The 21,735-nt window shown below is 37.3% G+C and overlaps 1 protein-coding gene across 3 annotated transcripts in view; it reads right to left on the bottom strand.

Annotated features, from left to right (window-relative positions):
* USP6NL (USP6 N-terminal like) overlaps positions 1-21,735 on the bottom strand; it is a 96,476-nt gene that overhangs the window by 16,003 nt on the left and 58,738 nt on the right. For all 3 annotated transcript variants that reach the window (XM_088526293.1, XM_088526291.1, XM_088526292.1), the window contains 6 exons: positions 19,362-19,401; positions 16,075-16,155; positions 10,394-10,501; positions 7,741-7,850; positions 5,464-5,512; positions 3,630-3,750 (listed from right to left, as the gene is read on the bottom strand). In XM_088526293.1, the coding sequence (XP_088382419.1) occupies positions 3,630-3,750; positions 5,464-5,512; positions 7,741-7,850; positions 10,394-10,501; positions 16,075-16,155; positions 19,362-19,401 (509 nt within the window). The remainder of the gene's footprint in view (positions 1-3,629; positions 3,751-5,463; positions 5,513-7,740; positions 7,851-10,393; positions 10,502-16,074; positions 16,156-19,361; positions 19,402-21,735) is intronic.

Raw genomic sequence — 21,735 nt, 5'->3', positions numbered from 1 at the left:
ATCTTCCATTATTGCCTATTTTTAGATTAGCAATGGTAGGTAACAGCAGTTACATCAGTCCTACATTAGCCTGCCTCACTATAAGAGCATGTGGAAAACAGATTTTAATATTTATTTTTCAATTAAATACTTTTATAACCAAAAACCATGAATCATGATTTTGGCCTGCAAATTCATGACAAAGGCAGAGAACACAGACAGCTACTAGGACCATCTGCACTGAAGAAAAGACCATGAAGAAAGATGAATAAGAGGATTATTCTATCAAGACCAACTACTATGAACAGATGATATGAAGTAATAATAGTGAGCTTACAGAATTGAATTTAGGGATATATATAAAATCTTTAGCACTTTTACTGATAATGTGCTTGAAAAGGAAAGCACTAAGATCCTCTTCCACTTGAGTTTTCAGCAGAGATTTTAAAAAAAAAGAAAAAGAAAAAGAGCAGATGCAGAATCAGTCAAAAATGTGAGGAATGTGAAGGCAAGCAAGCATAGCTACACAGCAGGATAAGAGAGCATTCAAAGACGATCCTTCAAAAGCTTAAGCTGCGTTCAGATGAGAAAAGCTGAAGTGATCAAACACTGGCAGATTAAATATCAAAATGCTAGAAATCAAATCTCCCCCTAAAACTTACCTAAACTTACAGGAGACATAAGAAATACTAATACTACTACTACTACTACTACTACTACTAATAATAATAATAATAATATTTTCAAACACAACAGAAGCAGAAAATGGTGAATTTGTAGAGCAAATTATCAAGTTTTAGTTTTTTGCTTGTTTACTCAAATGTTCAGAGAAGATAAGCTCATGCTAAAAGAAAGTTAAATTTTGCAAGGAAGAAATCAGGGTGACCCCCAAATCAAGACACTGAACCGAAGGATAAAAGAGCTGAAGCATCTCTTGCATGGAACTTCTTCCTTAAAATACCAAGAGGACAGGAGAGTGGCTGTTAGGGGCTGTTAAATGTAAACAGTGAATGACTACTGAATGACTACAGCTAATTAGCCATCATTAATAACAAGTTCAAAGGTGCTTTCTCCATGGAAGTAGCTCTTTCAATTCCCATATGCTAACTCATCTTTATTTTTTTTTTTTTTAAGATTAAAAAGATCCCAAAAGAAAGAGCTTTCAAAAACCTAGATCCCTTTCAGGGTCAGCTATGTGTATTTTGTCATTTATAGACTTCATCTCATGCATAAAATATGAATCATCCAAAGGCCAAATTCACCCCTTGATTTCAAATGGTGTTATAGCAGATATTAATCTGACTATACATCCATTTGGGATGCACATGTTTGCCCCTCTAGAAAATATTCTAGGTCATATGTCTAGATCACAGACAGAGGAGAAAAGAAAACAGACGAAAAACTTGGTCTGCAGGGAGGAACTTTTATCTATTCTATTCTTGTCAATACACTTCTTATTTAACTATTTGGCCCATCCTATAATTTTTATGGGCAGCCATTCATTTCAGAGAGCATCTGATACTGACTAGCATCAAGCTGGATAATAAACATTTTTCTTTAGGAATATCAGCAATTTGGAATCGAAATGGCTTAGGCTTTAAGAAGTACAAAGTAAGTTAATTTTTAAGTTACCCTTGCACTGTCTAGAGTGATATTTCCAGTAATGCTACATTGTGCCACAAACCACATTCACGGGAAAGCCTAGGTTAGAACCGACTTCTGGAGATTATCTGCTTCAATCTTCTGTTGAAAGCAGGGCCTTAGATGAGGTTACTAATACTTAAATCATAGGTGAAGAAGCAGCACTCATTTACTTTATAATTAAGCTTCTCAGCATTATCTACAAAAGCAAACTTCCTTAGAGAATGCTGCCAGGCCAGCTTCGAGGTGTGCACAAAACCATGGCACGATGCTCCATGCGGTCTGTAAATCCGGTCAAGTCTCTTGGTGACTCAAGGCTCCCCCTTTCATCACCCAACTGCTCTGCAATGTGACAGGATCAGCCAGAAAGACCGAGCCCTGATCGTTTAAAGCATTCAAAAGTCTTTTTACACATTTAAAGTTTGTAAACAAACAAAAAAACCTATAATAATACAAACCCTACTTCCATCTATCCAATATCACCTTATCTAATTCAGTAGGGTTTTTTTTTTTGAATATATTTTTAAATTACTACTGTACCTAGCCATTCCTTACTGCATAGAAGCAATTTTCGTAGTAGGAGTTACTAGAGAAAAAAGTAATCAGAACAAAGTCGATATGATGTCACCCCAACATTTCAAAAGGAACACAAAGCAGTATAATGTTTGAGTTCAGTTTATTCTATCGGTAGCACAACTGACAATAGCATCCATGTTTTATATACATATATACATATACATATATATATATATATATATATATCAGTATGAGTGCACTGACTCCCATAGGGCAAGCAATACATCTGCCCTTCACCAGCTGTCAGAGGAACCTGCTTTTGTTCACCCCAGCAAGTTCAAAACTTTCTACAAAAATAAGTCTTAGAAATTCACTTTAGACTTTTAGATTAGCATCATTTTCCAACATCATGACTCTGCTCTATTTGAAGAAAAAAGTGAAATGGACAAAAGACTAATACTTAAAATCTGCAGAATGTTTTAAAATCCTATTTAAGAGCTTGTAGCATCTTAAAAAGACAAGTCCAGATCAAAAGCAGATCAATGGATTTTGACTATAACAAGCTGATTTAGATTCACTCCCTCAAAGAGCTAAAATTTTCCACAACCTTTGAGGAACTCAACGTCTTCTACATAATTGTATTTAATTTATGGTACTCACTCCGTTGTCAGATAACACTATTTTGTCCAAAACTTGATATATTTGAGGAAGTACAAGCAGAAAAATAATGAACTAGTGCACTGTATTGGGGACAAAACATCCAGAAAGACTGAAAAATCAGGACAGGGAGCTACCAAAGTATGTGAAAGTCTGAAAAGGGAAAAAGAACCAGAATCTGCTGGAAATTTACTGAAAAGCCTTAAAATTGGAGTAAGTTTAGATAATATTTACTTTTTCAGGCTTCCAAGAACAACGTCTCTCCTGAATAACCACACCATTAACAACTATAGAAGATGCTGGAATTCCTGCAGTTGTTTTATCCCTACGGGAGTAGAATATCTACAGATCAGACTCAAAACGGAAAGAAAGAAGCAACAATAGAAAGGTAACTAGACTGAAAGAAGGCAATTCTGTCCGAGGCAGAGCTACAACTAAGACACTCAAGGCTAATCCCTCAATACAGTATCTGTTGTTTGCTCTGGACTCCCTTCCTGCCGAAGGATAGCAGAGCCACAACATCATTTAACACATTCAACATTAAGTTTCCACTTGCTACATAGATGTCTACAGAAGCAGCTTTCAAGTGGCTACTTATGACAGATGAAGAGGAAAGAAAACATCTGCTTTTCATTAAGAATTCTTCGAAAACAATTACTTACAGTAATGGTTGAGTTCCAGTAACATCCCACGGCCCCCACTATAAGTGGGAGTTGTGAAGCTCCAATTATGTCTTATTTTGGGCATAAGCAAAAAATAGTGGAGCCCTGTTTTCAAATAATCCACAGTAACCAGGGCAAGTTGCAACCTAACACGTGCTGTGCGAGGCTCCCTACCGTGCATAGCGTGCTTCGGACTCGAGAGGAGCTTCACCAGGGCCCAGAAGGCATCTTCTTCATTCATGTACATCAGGAGCAAAGCTGTAATTTGGCTCATTCCCTGACAGTATCCAACTTCCTGCAGAATACACAAGGAAAATAGTACAACAATGAGAAAACAAAACAAAAAAAAAAACACTCATATTCACCAGCTATTATTTTTTTCTGTCTTGATAGTATAAGCTCTCTAATTATGCCACTATTAGAGACACATTTTAAAAATCTGAAATATTCCCAGACAGAACAGATGATGCACTGTCCTCCAACTGAAAAGTTTGAGGTTTGAGGTTTGACTGTGTATTATAATTCTCTACTGAAACACAACATCCTTGCTGAGATAAACAATGTCAAATAATTTTTCCCTGTTTAGTTTCAGTTTAGTATTTTCTTAAAGTATGGAGACCACCTGATAAACCTGGGAGTTTTCAATCTCTAACTGTGAACCTGCCCTATGGACAGCAGCACACAGCAAATAGATGCAACCAATGTGCTAGAAAAAAACATACTCATGTTCCAAACCCAAATTTGTGTCATCGTTGTATTAATTTTTACTCTTATGGCAGGAACCAACTGTTTCTATCACTTAACGGCTTGGAGAACTTCCCCAATACAATATTATGGGAGAAGGAATTAATTGGTGAGGGAGGTTTTCAGATTTAAAGGTTATTAGCAGAACTGTGCTCTAGAAACAAATTCAAAGCACTTAACGCTCTGTGCTACATTGAGAAGAAAAATACAACAAAAATGCTAAATAAAAAAACCTCCCTTCACTCTTCCTATCATGTGTACAGCAACAGTTGACTCTAATATTTTTCATGCAATTTGAAGTTATTTAATCCAATGTACAATAGGAGTTGTATAAAGATCCAGTGCTGTATTTCTCAATATGTTTCAAGGCAGCTCACAATAAAAGGCCAGACAATATATTAAGTAAAACATATTCCATGCCTTAAAAATAGAAGTGCAAACAAAATAACTTCACAAATTTTTAACTTCACAGAATTCAATAAAAATATGTGAAGTCATTTACTGAAGAATGCAAATGAAGCATCTATAAAAATATCTAAGTAGGCAAATTAAGTGAAAAAATAGTGTATAAAAATATACAGGTGGACATTACAGCTTTTCTGTTTCTTCTATTTCTATCAAGCAGCCAAGAAACATGACAAACTGCAGGAGCTTCTAGCCCCTACAATGAAGTCTAGAAACTCAATTTCAAGAAATCCTCATTCTGCATCCAAGATCAAGTTTATTACCAGAATATACTTAAATGCATACACAGGAGCATTCCTAAATGAGAGCTAGAGTACAGAAGACTCAACCTTTAAGATCATTTTCAGCTTTTAGAACCCTCCAGGTTACAATATGCCATTTACTCCAATGTGCAATCTTGTACTCCAGTCTGCTGTGTGTTTTCCCCCCATCATACAGACAATCTTAGTGGGAGGCATATAATAAAAAGGGGAAAAACAGCAGTAGTAGAAAACTCAAGCTCAGTACAGATTCATTTTTCTCATTAGCTACTAAATTTAATTTCAGTTGAAATGTATGCATTGTCCTGCCTGTCCAATAAAACTAGATATTCACAATCAAGATGCCTTGCTTTACTTTTTTTACTTCAGTGGCTCAAAACACGACAACAACAAACGATTTCTCTTCAAAAGCTTCAAAAAAATCTATGAAATGTTCTTTTTGGGGGGAGAAAAAGGACTCAGAATTGCAATTCTCCAGAATTGCAGAATTACAGCATATTCAGAGAAATCACATTTCAGTAAAAAAGTGCATGACTTACCGTATTATACATGGAATAGGCAGCTAAAACATGGAATAAAGACTGTTGCCTGGAGAAATAACAGTAGAAAAGAAACAATGTAATATATGTATTTTTAAATAGATAAGCATAAAAGTGCTGAGCTATGTTTTGGAAATCTGTTTCTCCAATTTAACTTCCATAGTGCTAAGTAGGAAAAACACTTTACACTGACGTTGCACCTCTGATTTCTCATTGACTAACGATACTCAGCACTTTTCTGCTCTGTGTGTGTGTATGTGTGTATATATATATATATGTACATGTATATGTATATATATATATACACACACGTATATATTCTGAGTATAATGACCTCCGTATGGACCTTCAGATTTACTAGACTTAAACAGACTTAGAGGTTTTTTGCTTTCCTTAAAAAGGGCCTGCCTTATCTTGTATGAATCCTAAATTGTGAAGGGTAGTAGGACTAAACGTATAGACTCTGCTCTCCTCATGTTGGGACATACGTAATGACAACTATATCTTTATGTAGAGCTCCCATATGAATTTTGAATCTCACACCTTTCTGACATTTCCAGGGGGAGAGAATTTGGAAATGTGAATGCTAAACTTAACATCTAAAACTAAACATCTTAAACTGCTAAAAATTATCTGCTGAGTTTTGCCTACTGTCCCTTGTGACCTATGAAATTCCCCCTGCCTATTGCTAATCTAAACAAACAGAAATAGCCAACAGCAAGTTGAAAACAAAGAAAGCACAAGCAAAAAGCTGCACATTTTCTACTGGGAAGAGGATGCACCCTTGGAGATTTTTTTACTGAAGAGACTAAATTATGGCATTTTCCCCCACACTTTTGCAGAAACTGGAGTTTAATCATTCTTCAGTAACCAAAGAGTAAAGTAAAGGCATTATGATGGGCTTTGGTCTTATTTGACAAGGACAACCTGAGACACAATTAGGACCAAACAGCAGGGGAATCTTTTGTATCATCCGAAAGGGGAATGTTGATCACATGAAACAGTGCAATCTCATTCACATTAAGCTTTATAAAGCAATGGTAATTTTTGTTCTATTTACACTGGGTGATACCTCTAAAGACCTAGAAAAGAACGATCCTTTCAAAGCACAAACTACTGAAAAGTCAAACAAGCTGTCGATTATCCTGGGGGACAAAAATAACTAGACTTATTTCATTGATATGCCAAACGACTTTTGAATTTTCATCAAGGCATCACTAGAAATGTGCAGTACATGTAGAGCAAGCCCAAAAACTATTCCAAGGGCAAAAGTGGTTTATGCAGGGAAAGGCTTTCACATGGACTGTGCAGGTGTGTCTACACCATGGGATGGGAGCTGGGTCAATGCCAAGCTGGTGAGGGTGGAAAGCTTCTGCTCATAGCAAAGTCCAGGCAAAGTCTGGGCAAATATAATAATTATAATTTGTCTGCAAACTTCCTCGAAGAATGATACAAGAAAATGTTTATTATCACATTAAAGCTCTCTGAGTACAGCTTTTTGAAAATGGCAGATTACAGTTGAATCCGCCTTGGAAAGAAAAGAAGATTAAAAACTGAATTAATACACTCAGAGAAGGAGAAGAAACACCCTATTCATCTCAGCAGGGTGCTGATGCTGCGAGCTAGCAACAATGCTGATGTTTGTATTGCCTCTTATTTCACTATCACGCATTTTTGAAGATGATAGTTGCTTAATATTCCTCATGCAATGATAGTAAAAATATTTGGGTGAAATAAAAGGCACTCAGGCTTATGTTTGTAAATAACCAAGTGTCCCTATCTAAAAGTAGTGTTTTATTCAGTCCCTAAACAGAAACTAGGAAGGAAGGAATATAAAGATCCAAAGGATGACTAAAATATCTGGGAAAGCAAGAGGCATTAGAAATGTAAAAAGTTGTTTTGTCTCTCAAAAATAACCAGTTAAATACAAGAATTGTGGAATTGTGTAATTAATCTCAATTAATTAAATAACTTGGCATTTCTGTTTGTTTCTTGAATTTACAATAACTGAGACTAATAAGACAACAAGAGGAGAACACTGTAGAAGTGTTTTTCACTCGAATGCTAATGACTGTAGCATACAGCTAGTGAAAACTGGCTGGTTTCCTGGAAATAAATACTTGGTTTTGCAGCAATAAAAGTAATTATTACACATACGTAGTTTTGCTTTGAACAATCTGAAGTGTACATTCAATATGCTTGGACAGATCAAAGAGGTTTCATACAGGTTAGAAGCCAATTTTAAGATAGATAAAGAAGAACTTTCAAGTTACTCACTTAACACCGTATCTGTCTCTAAACATGATGTGATCCCTGTATGTTCGATTTACATCGAGATCAATTTGCCTAATATCTGGCGAAGACCCTCGTGCTTCACACTTCAATTTCTAGGAAAACAGGAAAGAACAGAAATTAAGTTTACAATTACAAGCTCTAAAACATGAGAAACCTACCTGGGCTTATACCCAGACTAAAGCATCTGCCACCCCAGGATTCAGAACACTGACCATGGAATGGCAACTAACAAAACAGCAATTTTCATTTCCAAGGTGTGCATATACAGACACACGTGCTGTAGAATCAGACACGTTTACATAGTGTATACATGTTAAAAAAAACAACCCTACAGTATAAGTTCTTGTGTTGTATCATTCACTACCCATATTCGAGGCCACATTTCTACATTTTGAATTTTTTATTGCCATTTTTCATGTATGCACATGACAGCAGGAAGACAAAAGGGGAATTCTGTTATTCAGGAACAACCATCTAGGATGCAGTTGCTCCAGACTGGACTTTTAACAAATGATCAGCGTGGCTTTCACATTTTTGTTGTCTGTTTTTCCTAAGCAGAAGTAATATTTATTTAATTGCTCTTTTCTTCTGTGTTTTTCTATTTTCTTCCTAAGCTTAGACAATAACTGGACATTTCTCTAGTCATTTCCCTCGACTTTCTGGTCTAATCCAATTCACTGGTAGCACAACTTCATTCTATCACTTTTCGAAGTTCTCTAATTAAATCTAACTTTGCCTACTTTAGAAAGGCTGCATAGGCAGGACTGACACCTTATTCTTTTTACATTCACAATATTTTTACCTCCACATTCATACATCTATTCTCATTTCTGTCCCTAAAAGTGGAATTTGCAAGGCATTCCTAACTGTGTGCAACACAGTATTTTCAAAACAGTACATCTGAACAGGCATATCAATGAAGATTAAGATTAATAATGAAGAATATTAAGAGTAGATTAGTAAATGCCCTGTACGGAGAAGTGCAAGAAGTTCTTGACATATACAGTGAGTTTGACCTACAGCAAAAACACCTATTCCTCTTCTTACTTTAGAATGCACAATTTCCAGGTGAGATTCATAACAGGGTGTTTTAATGTCACTTCACCAAATGGGAAAAATGGAGAGCAATTAGATGAGCTTATTGCACATAAACATCATGAACAAACAACAAGGGTAGTGATGACAAAACTCCTTCTACCTCCCTATTTCACTACAAAGTCTTTATTTCCTCTATTTTTTATTTATTTATTTTTTGCATTGAGCACTAGATGGCATTAATAACCTCTGAAGATGAATTCATGTAATTTTAAAGGCTTGTAGTTTAACTCCATATTCCTTCCCACAGATACATTATTCAGCATGAACTTCATTTTATCCTTTCAGGATGTGCCTCTAGACTTATTTACGAAGCTAAACAAAATATAATAGTCAGAAAGAGCAGCCTGTCAGACTAAAGAGTGATAAATAATTCAGGAGGAAGACCACAGAGACAAAAATGTAGATAACATCACTGCCAACATCCATCTTCTTTCACCACTGTATGAGCTCCCTTGCCTACTCAGATCCAAAGCCTCAGCTCCTGAAAAAATGCTATTAAAAACGTCAAACCCAAATCAGCAATGCATTTCTTTGAAACTCTGGGCATTATTTCTTAAAATCCTGTGAGCATTGAAATTCCAGTGGGGAACGATTCAGACAATCTACAATACCAAATTACCTATCTCCTACCCTCTGCCTGGTGCCCCTTAGCACAGAGGGAAAGAGAAAAAAAAAGAAAGAAAAAAAAACAGAATTTTACAGGATTTAATTCCTCTTCTACCTAACTTATCAGCCTGCACATGAATCTTATTCTATATTTATGGATTTATGAAGTTGAGCTCTGAAAGCATTCAGCTCTACTAACACCCACAAAAACACTAGAATTAGCGGGAAAAAAAAAAATTGAAGTGACTTCAAGGAACAGAATAATTCAGAGAGGGATTTATTGCCCAGGGTATTGCAAGGAAGGGACACCCCCGAAAATTTTTCTTTAAGTAGATCTACTTAAGAGGTCAATTTAGGCCTGGAGCATTTCGTGCAGTTACACCTCAGAGTAACTAAACAAACAGTACTTTACAATGAATATCTAAGTTGTTTTTAGGGATGAGATGCCAGAAAGATAGTCAGCCTGTGCCAGCAGGGCCATTTAAGGTTCTGCAAGATCAACAAGGCATCAATCCCCTTAAAAATACTACTGGTTTTCAGCTAATATGGTGCTTCCTTAGTAGAAATTTCTCCAAGAACAGCTGTAGTTTCAGAGGTTTCTGTCTCCTTGCTGGGAGAGGAGTTTTGCCTTGTTTTGTTCTGCTTCGCTTTTCAGAGGATTTTAGCAATGATTTTAGAGTGGTAGAAGAAATGGAAAAGAAAGATGAAATTTAATTAATTATAGAATGAAAAAATAACCTGGCAAAGTACTTTCCAAAGACATTGTCCTTTTTTTCCTTTTTTTTTCCCCTAGCTAAAAACAAACAGTTGGGTTAAATGTATTTTCTAATCCTTCTTCCATGCCATGTAATAACAAAAGCTTAATAACACCTATAGTCTTAGCATTTGAAATTGTTAATTTTAATATTAAATGGAAATTCTGCAAACTCACATTATAAAGGTCTTTTGTTTCTTCTTTCATTTTAGGAACATCAAGCAGCAAGGACCAGACTTGCCCTCTGAACTGCAGCGGGATGCCTTTGTAAATTCTCCTGTGAAACTGTAAAAAGAAAAGATAATTGCGGTACAAGCTGAACTAAAGAAACTGTGACCTATGGAGGAAAAGGCAATTACAGAAGTTGTACAAGCAGGATGGCCTATCAAAATTGTATCATCTCCACTGTTTAACATTTGCTCTACAAATAGAGGAAAGAAGGCTTTGTATTTGATATTTCACATAAAAAAAAAAAAAAATTCATGGCAGCACAAATTTCCAGAAGAAGCCACAGAGAGCTCAGTACAATCCTGAACGATACATGGGGATACTAAAAGGCACCAGGCAGCATCACACAAAGCTTTGGAGCTTAACAGCAACAGCAGCAAGGTTCAATTCTTGTAAACTGCAACACTGAAGTGCACGTACACAGATCACCAGAAATGCCACGTCCCAGGCAAATATTTCAGAGCATATAAATTAACAATCGAGTATTTTCATAGGTGCACATTAGGACATATTTGTATTAAAACAATTCGTAAAAAAAATCATAGCTGTGAATAACCTTACACCACTATATGTAACTTTTTTGCTGTGAAATAGAAAATGAAATTCCCCATTCGTAATTCCCCATGTACCCCGATAGGCAAATGCGGTATTAGAAATAGGTCAGAAGGGGACGACCGGGGACACTGGAGGGAGGAGCCGTATCCATACCTATCTGTATCTGCATCTATCTATACACGTGAGTGCTGCCTCTGACACTGCTCTTGTGCTCCACTCGCTGCTTTGCTTCTCATAGGGCTTACTTGAAAAGATAAACAAACACATATCAGGAGCAAAGCAGTTGCCTTCCTGGGTTCCTCTCCAATTCGCATCTCTATGCTCCAGCATCTAGGAGCACACAGACCATCCAATCAAAGAAAAAAGGACCAGTTGTCTTAATCTTGGCTTTAAAGGACCAGGAGCGATTCAAAGCAAGCAAAACCTCAGGTCAACCAACCACAGAAACTTTAAAAATGAAAAAAAAAAATAGAAAAAAAGAAAATCTCAAGACATGACTAGCAAAGGCAAAAGCAGAGGTTTTTTTCTTTGAGTTCTTTCTGAAGCTCTGTTTTTACCATTATTTTAATGATGGCACAGAAACATCATTAGATAGACCCGTTTGCCAGGTTTGGAAGATTAATGAACACTCTGTAACTGTGTTGGTAAACCTCATGCTGTTTAGGATATCTTCAAAGCATAACGTCTGGATTTTAGAATATGTGATCTTTTCCCAAGTATTTTGAGAGCTCTTTAATGGGAACACAATGTACAGCAGCATACAAATAAAGCCTGCAGAAGAAATATGGTATTTTTCTGTCCTCTTTCAAGCTAAAATTCTTAACTCATAAGATGCTATAGCAAACCCAGAGGCTGTCACTGTTTAACCACAGAAAGACAATTTCAAGGTACCTGTCTAAGAAAACTTTGCTGCCTTTAATACTGACCTTTAAGATGACCTGGGCACTAAAAAGCTTCAGCAGTTTTAATATGTATACAGTTATATATGGATAGTTTCCTCCTGTCCAAGGAGAAAGCTTCCCTAGATGTACATCCAGACTTCAGCTCATACAGGGAACATCACTCTTTCAACCCAACATTGATAAAGGTTGCAAGAGAGGATAATTCTGTCATTTGAAAGTCATGAACAGCAGCTACAGGAGTGTCATTCTGCAAAGAGATCGTGTTGATCATGTGTCCTGGAATGAACATGAGCCAAATTTCCAAAGTTTTTTAAACCTTGGCTAGAAAGTAAGGTTTAGAAAACTTACTAGAGAGAGAGGTCCTAATCGATTTTAAGTCTCCCATGGCATTAAACTATATTGTTCAGACCCACAGTATAGCAATAGTGCATCCTCAATAACAATTTGAGTCATTAGAAGTATCAAGGGCCTGGCTAGAGTGATCAGAACACCAGATTCAGGGCTTTCATTGTCTGCTATCTATGTAGGAGATCAATGCAGCCTGAGAACAAAGTATTTCATAGCACAGACTATCACAAATGATGACAAAGATACCACATGTAGATGTGCTCTTCTGCAAATTCAAAAGGAGCTACTCACTCGAGAAGATATTGGATTTGCAAATCGGACCACCCAGTAATGAAACAAGACTCTATATGGAATTAATTTTAAAAAAAAAGCTTACAAAGGAAACAAAAACACTCAGATTGGGAATATTCCAAATAAATACTAGTCATCTTCTCAAATAACAAGGTCCACAAAGCCCAACTTTATGACCTCCCCTCCTGCAATCTCTCAAGTCCAGCTGGTTCACGGTCAAAACACAAGGCCACTATCACATAGCCCTAGTCTGAGGAGTGGGCACTACCATTCCTGCTACTTCCAGATGTGCAACTGGTTTTCTTGAAAGCAAAGCATTCTTTGATATCAAGAACTGCACACAAGCAGAAGCAGGCCACCTCAAAGAAAAATGTCAGTGATGAGAAGCATAAGATTTAAAACCTGAAGTCCTATAGGAAAGTATATTCATAAGGAAAAGAAAGAACATCTATAAACGCTGCTGTCTTTAGGGTTTCTTAGCTTCTGTGGATTGCATATGAGAAAGAGCACGTGCAAAACCAGAGCTGTTCGCCACAGGCCTTCAGAAGAGCTGGGGCAGGTGACAAGGGCTCCCCGTGAGGGCTCTGTGTGCAGGCCCCAAGCTGAGCCCCGCCAGGCGCCCCCAGCGCTTCTCCTCCTCCCTTCCCCTCTCCATTCGGGCAGCTTCAGTTACAGACTGATGAAGGAAGACAGTGGAGGACAGAAATACTTTGGTGGAAATACTCTAGTGGGAATGTAATATGTCCATTTGTACTTGCTCCATCCTTGGGTCCTTTCCTCTCCTCCTCCCCACCTGCATTTCTGAGATAAAAAAAAAATTCTTTATTTTTGAGGTTTGTACAACCCTAAGCAACAGCACCAGGCTCATCACAAACAGCAGTGAAAAAAATACTGTCTCCTCCACTGGGAGGAGGAACAGGCTGATGCTTTACTCCATGTTCTGCTTCACTTACCACATAAAGACGCAAGAAAGAATAGGGAAAACACCCTTGGTTTTTAAAGTCTGAGTGCTCTAACAGAGCTCAACAACCAGTAAAGATTTTTCCTAGCCCCCAGCAAAGTCCATGCTGTTTAGGAACATGCTGAATTATTTCTGCCACTATTTATAGTCCAGTCTATGATTTGTTGCATTAACTGAAGCTCTTTCTGCTCAGCTGATCTGCAATACCTCCTGCGTGCCTGGTGGACTGAGGATGATTCGGTTTAAGTCAGTGTAAAATGGACTGATGGGACTGGTGAGTAGGGAGGGAGACCTTTGCTCTTTGAACAACGCAGAGCCACCGTGTTACCTGAAAGGTCACATGTGATAATGCTCTTAGCAACTAAGTAGATGTTACACAGCTGTCTGATCATCCCTTAGGTTTGGGAAGATGAGTGATCTTCAAATCAGCCCATCACCACAACGAGAAACAAGGCCAGAAGTGTGATGACCTTTAACTTCTACTTTCACAAAAGCAGACAGGATAGAAAGTAGGACGGTAAGAAAAAAATGGGGTAATAAATGGATACCTAGAGAAACATCAACCACCGTTTTGGACATTTTTAAACAGAGCAAAGTACAAGACAAAGTTAAAAATCTAAAAAGCAAAGGCAGGATACAGGTGCCACAAGCATGGGAGATGATGAGCAAAATTCTCTCTCTACTTGAGCTGTAGCATCTCTTATGTCTCAGCAAAACACCCTGCCTAGCAAGCTAAGTAGTATTCTGGTCTCTCTCTGTCCCGTGGAAGCCTTTCCACTTTGCAGGGAATAATTCCCTGAAACAGAAGAGCAACGAGGGGTAAGTTGGCTCCACACACTGGTCACTGAGGCAGTGACCCGAGATGCATAATGTGTGTCACCCAACCAAAGGGGCCCAGCACCACCAGAGAGTAGCAACAAAAACCCCTGGGGGAAAAAAAAAGCAGGATTTAAGCCCTATCACTGGAATTTGGGAATGTCACACCCCATGCATTAAGCACTGAAGAGTCCAAACAGGAACAGTTATGAAAACCTCATCCAAAGTCAGCGTGGGAAAACTAATCTCTCTATCAAATCTTTCCCCAACCAAAATTCTTTACTATATTCATCATCGGTTTAAGATGATCAAGACTACATTGCCAGCAAATAAACTACTTACATGAAAAACCCTACCTGCCCTTTAAAACAAGCAAACACTTAAAGATGCTGTTGGCATCTTTAGTTACAGAACTTTTTGTATTATCCTGCTTAAAATAAAAAACAGCAAATGATGGGATGTGAGTAATTGTAGAAGATGAATTTTATAAGGTGTAAAACCTATATGTCAGTGATCCATCTACTTAAAATCTAGGTGTAACTTTACAAAGTAAAAATCCTTTTATTCCTCTTTTCTAATCAAGAAATGCCATAGTACTCTAAGGTACTTTTGAACAGCTGCCGAAATGTTTCAGGGATAAATAGAGTTAAACAGTCCTTCCTTGCTGAAAAAGGCAGCCCATCAAGATGAAGCATCTTATTCAAAAGGAGATCCCATTCATATCATCAAAAATTTCATGCCTCCAAAGAGTATGAATGCTGCATGGCATATTATTCACAAAATAACGGAACTATTCCAAGGAGAAGAGGAAGGAAAAAATATCAGCCAGAAAGGGCTTCCCATTCTTACTAGTTGAAAACTGACTCATTGCAACTTTTCCTTTTAACAAATCAACTGCATATCTTCAAGTATCCCAAAACATCGTGCCTGCCAGCACAGATAATTTAAACATCAAACTACATGCCCCATTTTATGACTAATCAGTTTCCTTGGAGAGTTATTTAAGGTAGTTTTCACTGAACCATGGCTGAAAGCTCTCCCAGGCGGTTCCGTAAACCTGGGGACCAAAAAAAAAGTAAAAAAAATAAAATAAAATATAAACCCACGGATGAGAATCATAATAAAGAACTCAGGGATCTTAGTAAGACACCAGCTGTGCCTCAAAAGAGTAACTTTAAATTTAAATATGAATTACTACAATATCCAGCATACAAATGAAAAGTAAAGTTAAAATTCATAACCCTGAAAAGGGATTTACGATTCCTGAAGAAGGCAGGTATTCTCACTTAAAGGTGTCCTCTCTTTTCTCGTTGAGGAAAGCATTTTTCCTTCTCTTCACTCTCCTCTCCTTCTCAAAATAGGAATCAAAAACAATTTTGCTTGGCTCAGTACATGAAAGACAAGACTTCATCAGCACCACTATTTATTCTGCAGATGTGAACACGGCATGCAGTGTGGTCCCAAATCCACCATGCAGGTGCAATGCAGTAAACAGACAGCAGTTCAAATATCCTACTGAACCTGCTTAAAAATTAATGTTTGAACCTCAGGTTTATATATATGTATCGATATATATGTAGTATATATTGAGGCATATGTTAATTACTGCATTGTGAAAAAACTGAAAAAAGTCTTTTCTTTTCCCCCAGGTATACTTCTGATTACATAAAGAGAAAACAGTACAACTTGAATTAAGGTTTTACATTCATTCAGTACTGACAGTTAGTGAAAAAAAGAAAAAACAGGCATAATTTTACCTTTTCGCTATTCTTGTATTTTTCCCAGCTTTTGAGCATCTTTAGCCATTTTGTAGTTCTTTCGATTTCAAGGTGCTTTTGCTGAAATGAAATCACAATTTTTAGTCTTTTCAAGTAGAATACATTTAACATGATTTATTTTAGGCATTTTAAGAATTGAGAAAAAAATATAACAGTATCTTCAGTTTCTGGTTCACTCAGTCTAAAAAAAAGCAACAAAGTAACACCATTTAAGTTGAACTGCTCTTATTTATAACAATTCTTCGTATAGTGCTGACAATCAGGGCTTTTTCATTTACTTTTTTTTTTTTTTTTTTTTTTTTTTTTGCCATACTGGTTTTTAGGAGGCTTTTAGTGTAAGAATTATAGTAGCTTCTTCCCTACACATTTTTGGCAAGTACAGAAAGGCCTTGCCCCTTTTTTTTTTTTTATTAAGTAAACATTCAGGCAAAGCTTTTCTACTGCAATCTTTAAAAGTCCACATTGAAGCGATGACTTTCCCTACCTCGACTTGCCCTGAACGCAATTCGCTTCTTTCCAATTAATAATAAAAACCTGTGCTTATGTTGGGCACAAAATGCTTTAACAAAAACGAATGAGCAGATTTAAGGCATTGATAGAGCAAACTAACATATGTTGAGGTAAACTACCCACAAGTTTTAAATAAAGCACACTCATAAGTGCATACAGAGTTACACTGCAGCGATAAAAATGGAAGTAGGTTCTAATTCTAGACATTAAAAGCTAGAAACTCTTGTTATAATTCAATGAAATATCTATGGGCTATCGATGGAATAAAACAGGCAAAGAATTTCCTCAGTCCAGCAGATCAAAGCCGTGCAAAGCAGAAATACAATTTAATGACCATTCAGGTCCACTTCAACCAAGATTCTGTCCATGAACTGCCCTGGAAACAACCTATTTTTAAAGTTATTTGTGTTTCCATCCAACTGACCTAAACCTGATGGAAGTACACAGAAGTTATGGGGAGAAAAGCACTTTTGCTTTCTCAGCTTTACTCTTCATGTTGCAATTAGATCTTCATGTTGCAATTAGATCTTCATATTCTTGTTCAGGTTCCATGCTGCGCTTGTTGATTTCTTAACCACTTGCATCCTTTTTATTTTCAAAGCACTTAAGGGATCATTTAGAAGGGAAATGTTTAAAAAAAAAAAAAAAAAAAAAGTTTCCTAAATTACACACTTCTGATTCTTCTCTATCTCAGACCTTTCCAAACCTTTCAGATTTTTTAACATCTCAGATGTGTTTTAGCCACAGTTTAAACTGCAGGAATAACATCGCTGTCAAGTCAGGAAAGGTCTCTGCCCTCAACAGGTTGTTCAGATAATTGACAAGAAAAATAAAAACCCATCAGCTCCCACAGTCTTTTTGTTTGTATCTTTGATCTGCTTTCAAGATTTTCAGTCTTTTGAGTCAGCAGCTCTCTTCAATGCAAGTTTGTTCACGCTTTTATGTCTCCCATGTCAGTTTATCCCAGTTCTCAAGTGATCCGACTGTAGTCAAAATAGCAATTATTTCTGTGTTCGGTTGTTGAAAAAGTTTTAGCTATTTTTTTTGTCTGAATTATGTTCACTTTCATGTCTAACAGGTGCAGCAGTGAAAACACGCACGGATCTGAGGCAGCTTATTGCACAGTAGACGGATGCTCTTTGCAGATGCCTCTTTTAGGCAAGTCCCATGTAGCCGTCTCAGAAAAACAAAAAGAAAAAAAATCCATTTATCTGTCTTTGAGCATGTTTTACACTTTGAAACATTTCACCCACTGAAAATAACAGCATCCCTAACTGGAGCAGGGAAGTTTTCTTAGTAGTCAATAAATAATACACTGTTGAGAGCCAAAAGCATGAAGTTTAGTTGGGGAAAAAGGGTGCCAGAGCTGGGGTTTACAGCAACGCTTTAGCAGAAGCCTCGAAAATCAAAACTCGCTGAGAGTTATAAAACACGAAGTGCCTTTCCTGAAGAATTAATAATCAAATTAATCAACAACAAAAATAAAAGTGATGTAAAGAACTTTCTGCAGCATTTCAAAACCAGATTGAGATACAGACTCCCAGCTTTTCCCAGTTCCCCATCCACCTTTTTTTTTCTGGATGACCCTTCCTCCCTAGGAAGGGCTGCACAATTTATCTGAAGGTTGACTAGTCCATAACATAGGGCAATTATTTATTTTATTATTTATTTATTATTTGCTTTATTAAGTAGTCACGTGCCCGGCAATGTAATGAAGCCTGAAAATTACCCTGCGTTCACAGTAATAATTCTCATCCTGAAAGCATTATGGATGCAGATACCTTACAAAGGAAACCCAGTTTAATTCTACACTAGAATGTATATGAATGAGCAGGGATTCGAAATTCACAAGTATGGACAACTCTTTACATAAGCTACAAACTACATCAAAATACCACTTACAAATAGATGTATTTTTCTAAATCACAGGTAATAAAGAAAGCAAGGAAGAACAGTCCGATCAAATAAGTGATTTGAAAACATACTGCACAGAAAGCTTTTAGTGTCAGTCCCCAATAACACAGCACATTAATTACCCTAGGAACAGTACAGTGCAAATTGCAAAGATCCAAAGACTGCTGCTAAAAAGCGGATTTGAGGCTCAGACCAGCAGAGGTCAGGATGTGATCAGGAGTCTAACCCAGGAGCATTTCTGCATGATTATCCAAAGAAACTACATTTCCAATTTAGCACTGATTCAGTAAATACTGTTCCTGGGTTGACATTTTGTCTGAGACAGTATGAATCAAATACAGGATGGTGGAGTAAGGCAGTACTTTCACCCAATAATTTAAGGCTAAGCTACACAGCTACTGTGAATCAGAGCTTTAAAACACGTAAGAGTACAATAATTGCAGGCTGTCTGACGGTGATGCCCATGGGCTCAACACCCTGCTGCGTCCTTTCGAAGGAAATGAAATTAGATGTACACTCAGAATGTGATCAAGTGGGATGGAAAACATCAGGATGCAACAATTTCAGGTCAGGTATGAGGAAATGCACCTGAACCAACGCAAGAGAAGAAAAAAGAGCTTTTCCTTTGCCCTAGGGACAGGTATTACGTGACCCCATGGGACGTGGCAGCTGGTTAAGCATGGCCTCAACGGCCACATCCTTATGGGACACAGGAACAGAGCTCTTTGGAAATGCAAACCAATAAAACACTTCAGCTCCTAACTTTGTAGCCATTTATATTTAAGAAAAGGGTGATAAACCTGTAAGTTCCTCTTTGAAGAGCTGGGCGACGCCGGACTTACCTTTTCTATTGCCACATCGTGAACAGGAAGTTCCTCTGGGCTGGAAACAAAGACAAAGGTCACATCAGTCCTGGTTCATCGCGGCACAAAACTCAGGATTAATTTACAGCAGGAATTCACCAGCAACTAAGCAGAAGGCAAGAATTATGAGAAGCTTTCCTGAGTAAAACACAGTAACACTCATGACATTACGTAAGGAAATAGAAGTAGATAAGAAACCAAAATCAAAACAGCTTTCACTGCTTCAAATAAAATGTATTATTCGAAAAATTACTTTTTCCTTAAAAGCACACCATGCCGCATTCCTGAAGCCGAAGTGATATCTTGGCAGCACAGTAAAGAAAGAAAAGCCTTTCCAATGAAGGAAAAAATCATACCCAAGTATTTTTAATGCAGATTTGCTTTCTAAATCCAGCTATTTTTGAACATACTTATGCCCCTAGGTGTAGTTTTAACATCAATATCAATTTTGCTTACTAGCCCATGCTCCTGCTGGCTGAAATATCCCTAAAAAAGATTTTTCTTTTTCTACTACTGTGTCCAGGCAAAGCCACAGGAGACACTGCTGGGCTTGGGATAGTAAAATTACATTTTCTCAAAGTCTTAGAAAAATTCTGATTAACAGAAAGGAAGTAGTCTGAAAGAAAAAAAAAAAAAAAAAAAGGAAAATTGTTTTAAGTAGGTATTTAGTCCAAATTCAAAATTTTAAGTTTTTTTCATCTAACTATAAATAGGGAGGTTGTTATAAAGCATGAAGAGCAGCACTTTAAAATGTTTGTTTAGTGCCAGAATGGGGGCCCCTTCCTCGGTGGGCAGCACCTGCAGCTCCTGAAGCCCGAGCAGCTCCCTGTGAGCAGCAAGGCTCCCTTTACACTCTACAGATCTGATAAATAAGTCACAAAAATAAAGTAACTGCTTTAGATTCTCATTAAATCTTTCTTTTGGGTATGTGTGGTCATTCCTGATGAGTCTTGTTATAATAACAAATACAGGTAACAAGGAAATGCACCAAAACATCCTAAAAACTAGTTTCAAAAGCAGAGCCCTCTGTTTTCAGCAGCCCTGGAACAGACACGATCCTCTGGAAATATTTTCAAAGTATCTCAAAGTTTTCCTGAAAAAGCAAGGTCAAAACCCTCCAAAACTTGACCAAGGTCTGAGTTTAACCTGCTAGAAAAAAAACTTACTCCAGTCATTGACACCCGAAGCTCTGAATGACTAAAAAAAAAGGAAAAAAGAAAAACATGGAATTGTGCATGATTCCCATATAGCTAAATTAATATACACAGGGCCTGCTTTCAGGTTATGTAACTTCATGTAGAAATTAAGCTTACTTGAAAAATGAAAAAATATAAAGCAGGAGGCTGGGAGCTCGGAGAGGGGAAAGAAAGAAAAATAAATAGAAATAGCAAAAAAAAAAAAAAAAAAAAAAAAAAAAAAAAAAACACACATGACATTCAGGTCTATTTGACCAGGGGCAAAGCAAAGGCACAGTGGGCAAAATAAACCCTCCAAATCCGTAACAGTATTTTCAATACATACTTTTCCATTTACTGAATTGGCTTTATACTCAGAAGCACTATCACACTTTAAAAGAAAAAGATCAGACAAGATCAGGCATGAAAATAGCTAATACCCATTACTCCATTTGCTTTTATTATGCCTGCTATTTTTTTTCTTTATCGTGCCAACTTCTTCCTCTCCTCCTTCAGCCTAACCGGCTTAATTCACACCTTCATTATCTTTGTGATGTGGAATCCTTCCCTTCTTTCCTAGTCAATTTAAACCTGTATTTTTCAATATTGTTGTCTGTGTACCCCACCAAGCAATAATGTGAAGCAGTATTAACATTATACAGCAACATCCTGCCATAAGGCAACTGCTTTAATAGCTCCAGTAATATTCAAGCAGGGGACAGTGAGAGGAAGAGTAGACCTGATTAATGCAATTAGCTTGGAGCCATTCAACACCTGATACACAAAAAAAAAGGGAGTCAGAGCCTTTAACCATGGACAACCGCACTCATGTAAATAAGGTCTCACTTAACAGCAGTGCAATCTCAGCATTCCTTTGCCCACAATTATAAAAGATCCAAACTTGACAAATCCACCTGATAACTGGGCAGGAATTAAGGCTCATTAGAGCTGGTATGCGACCAAAGCCCAGGCTAGACGGAGCTGAAGGCAACTCCCAGCAGCCGACTCAACATCCCTCCACAGCCTGGTCAAAAACTTCTTCCCGTTTTCAACCTGGGATATTACCACCTTCCTGGGAGGATTTAATGCAAAGCAAAAGCAGCCTGTTAGTTCAAAGAAACCAGGATTTTGCTTTGAAGAACATGGGTTTTATTGAGAATGTATATTTTTAATTAATT

This window comes from Tinamus guttatus, unplaced genomic scaffold (assembly GCF_059628265.1).
Source record: "Tinamus guttatus ecotype Peru unplaced genomic scaffold, ASM5962826v1 Tinamus_guttatus_pri_ptg000245l, whole genome shotgun sequence".
NCBI lineage: Eukaryota > Metazoa > Chordata > Aves > Tinamiformes > Tinamidae > Tinamus > Tinamus guttatus.
This window is presented reverse-complemented; position numbering and strand designations above follow the sequence as displayed.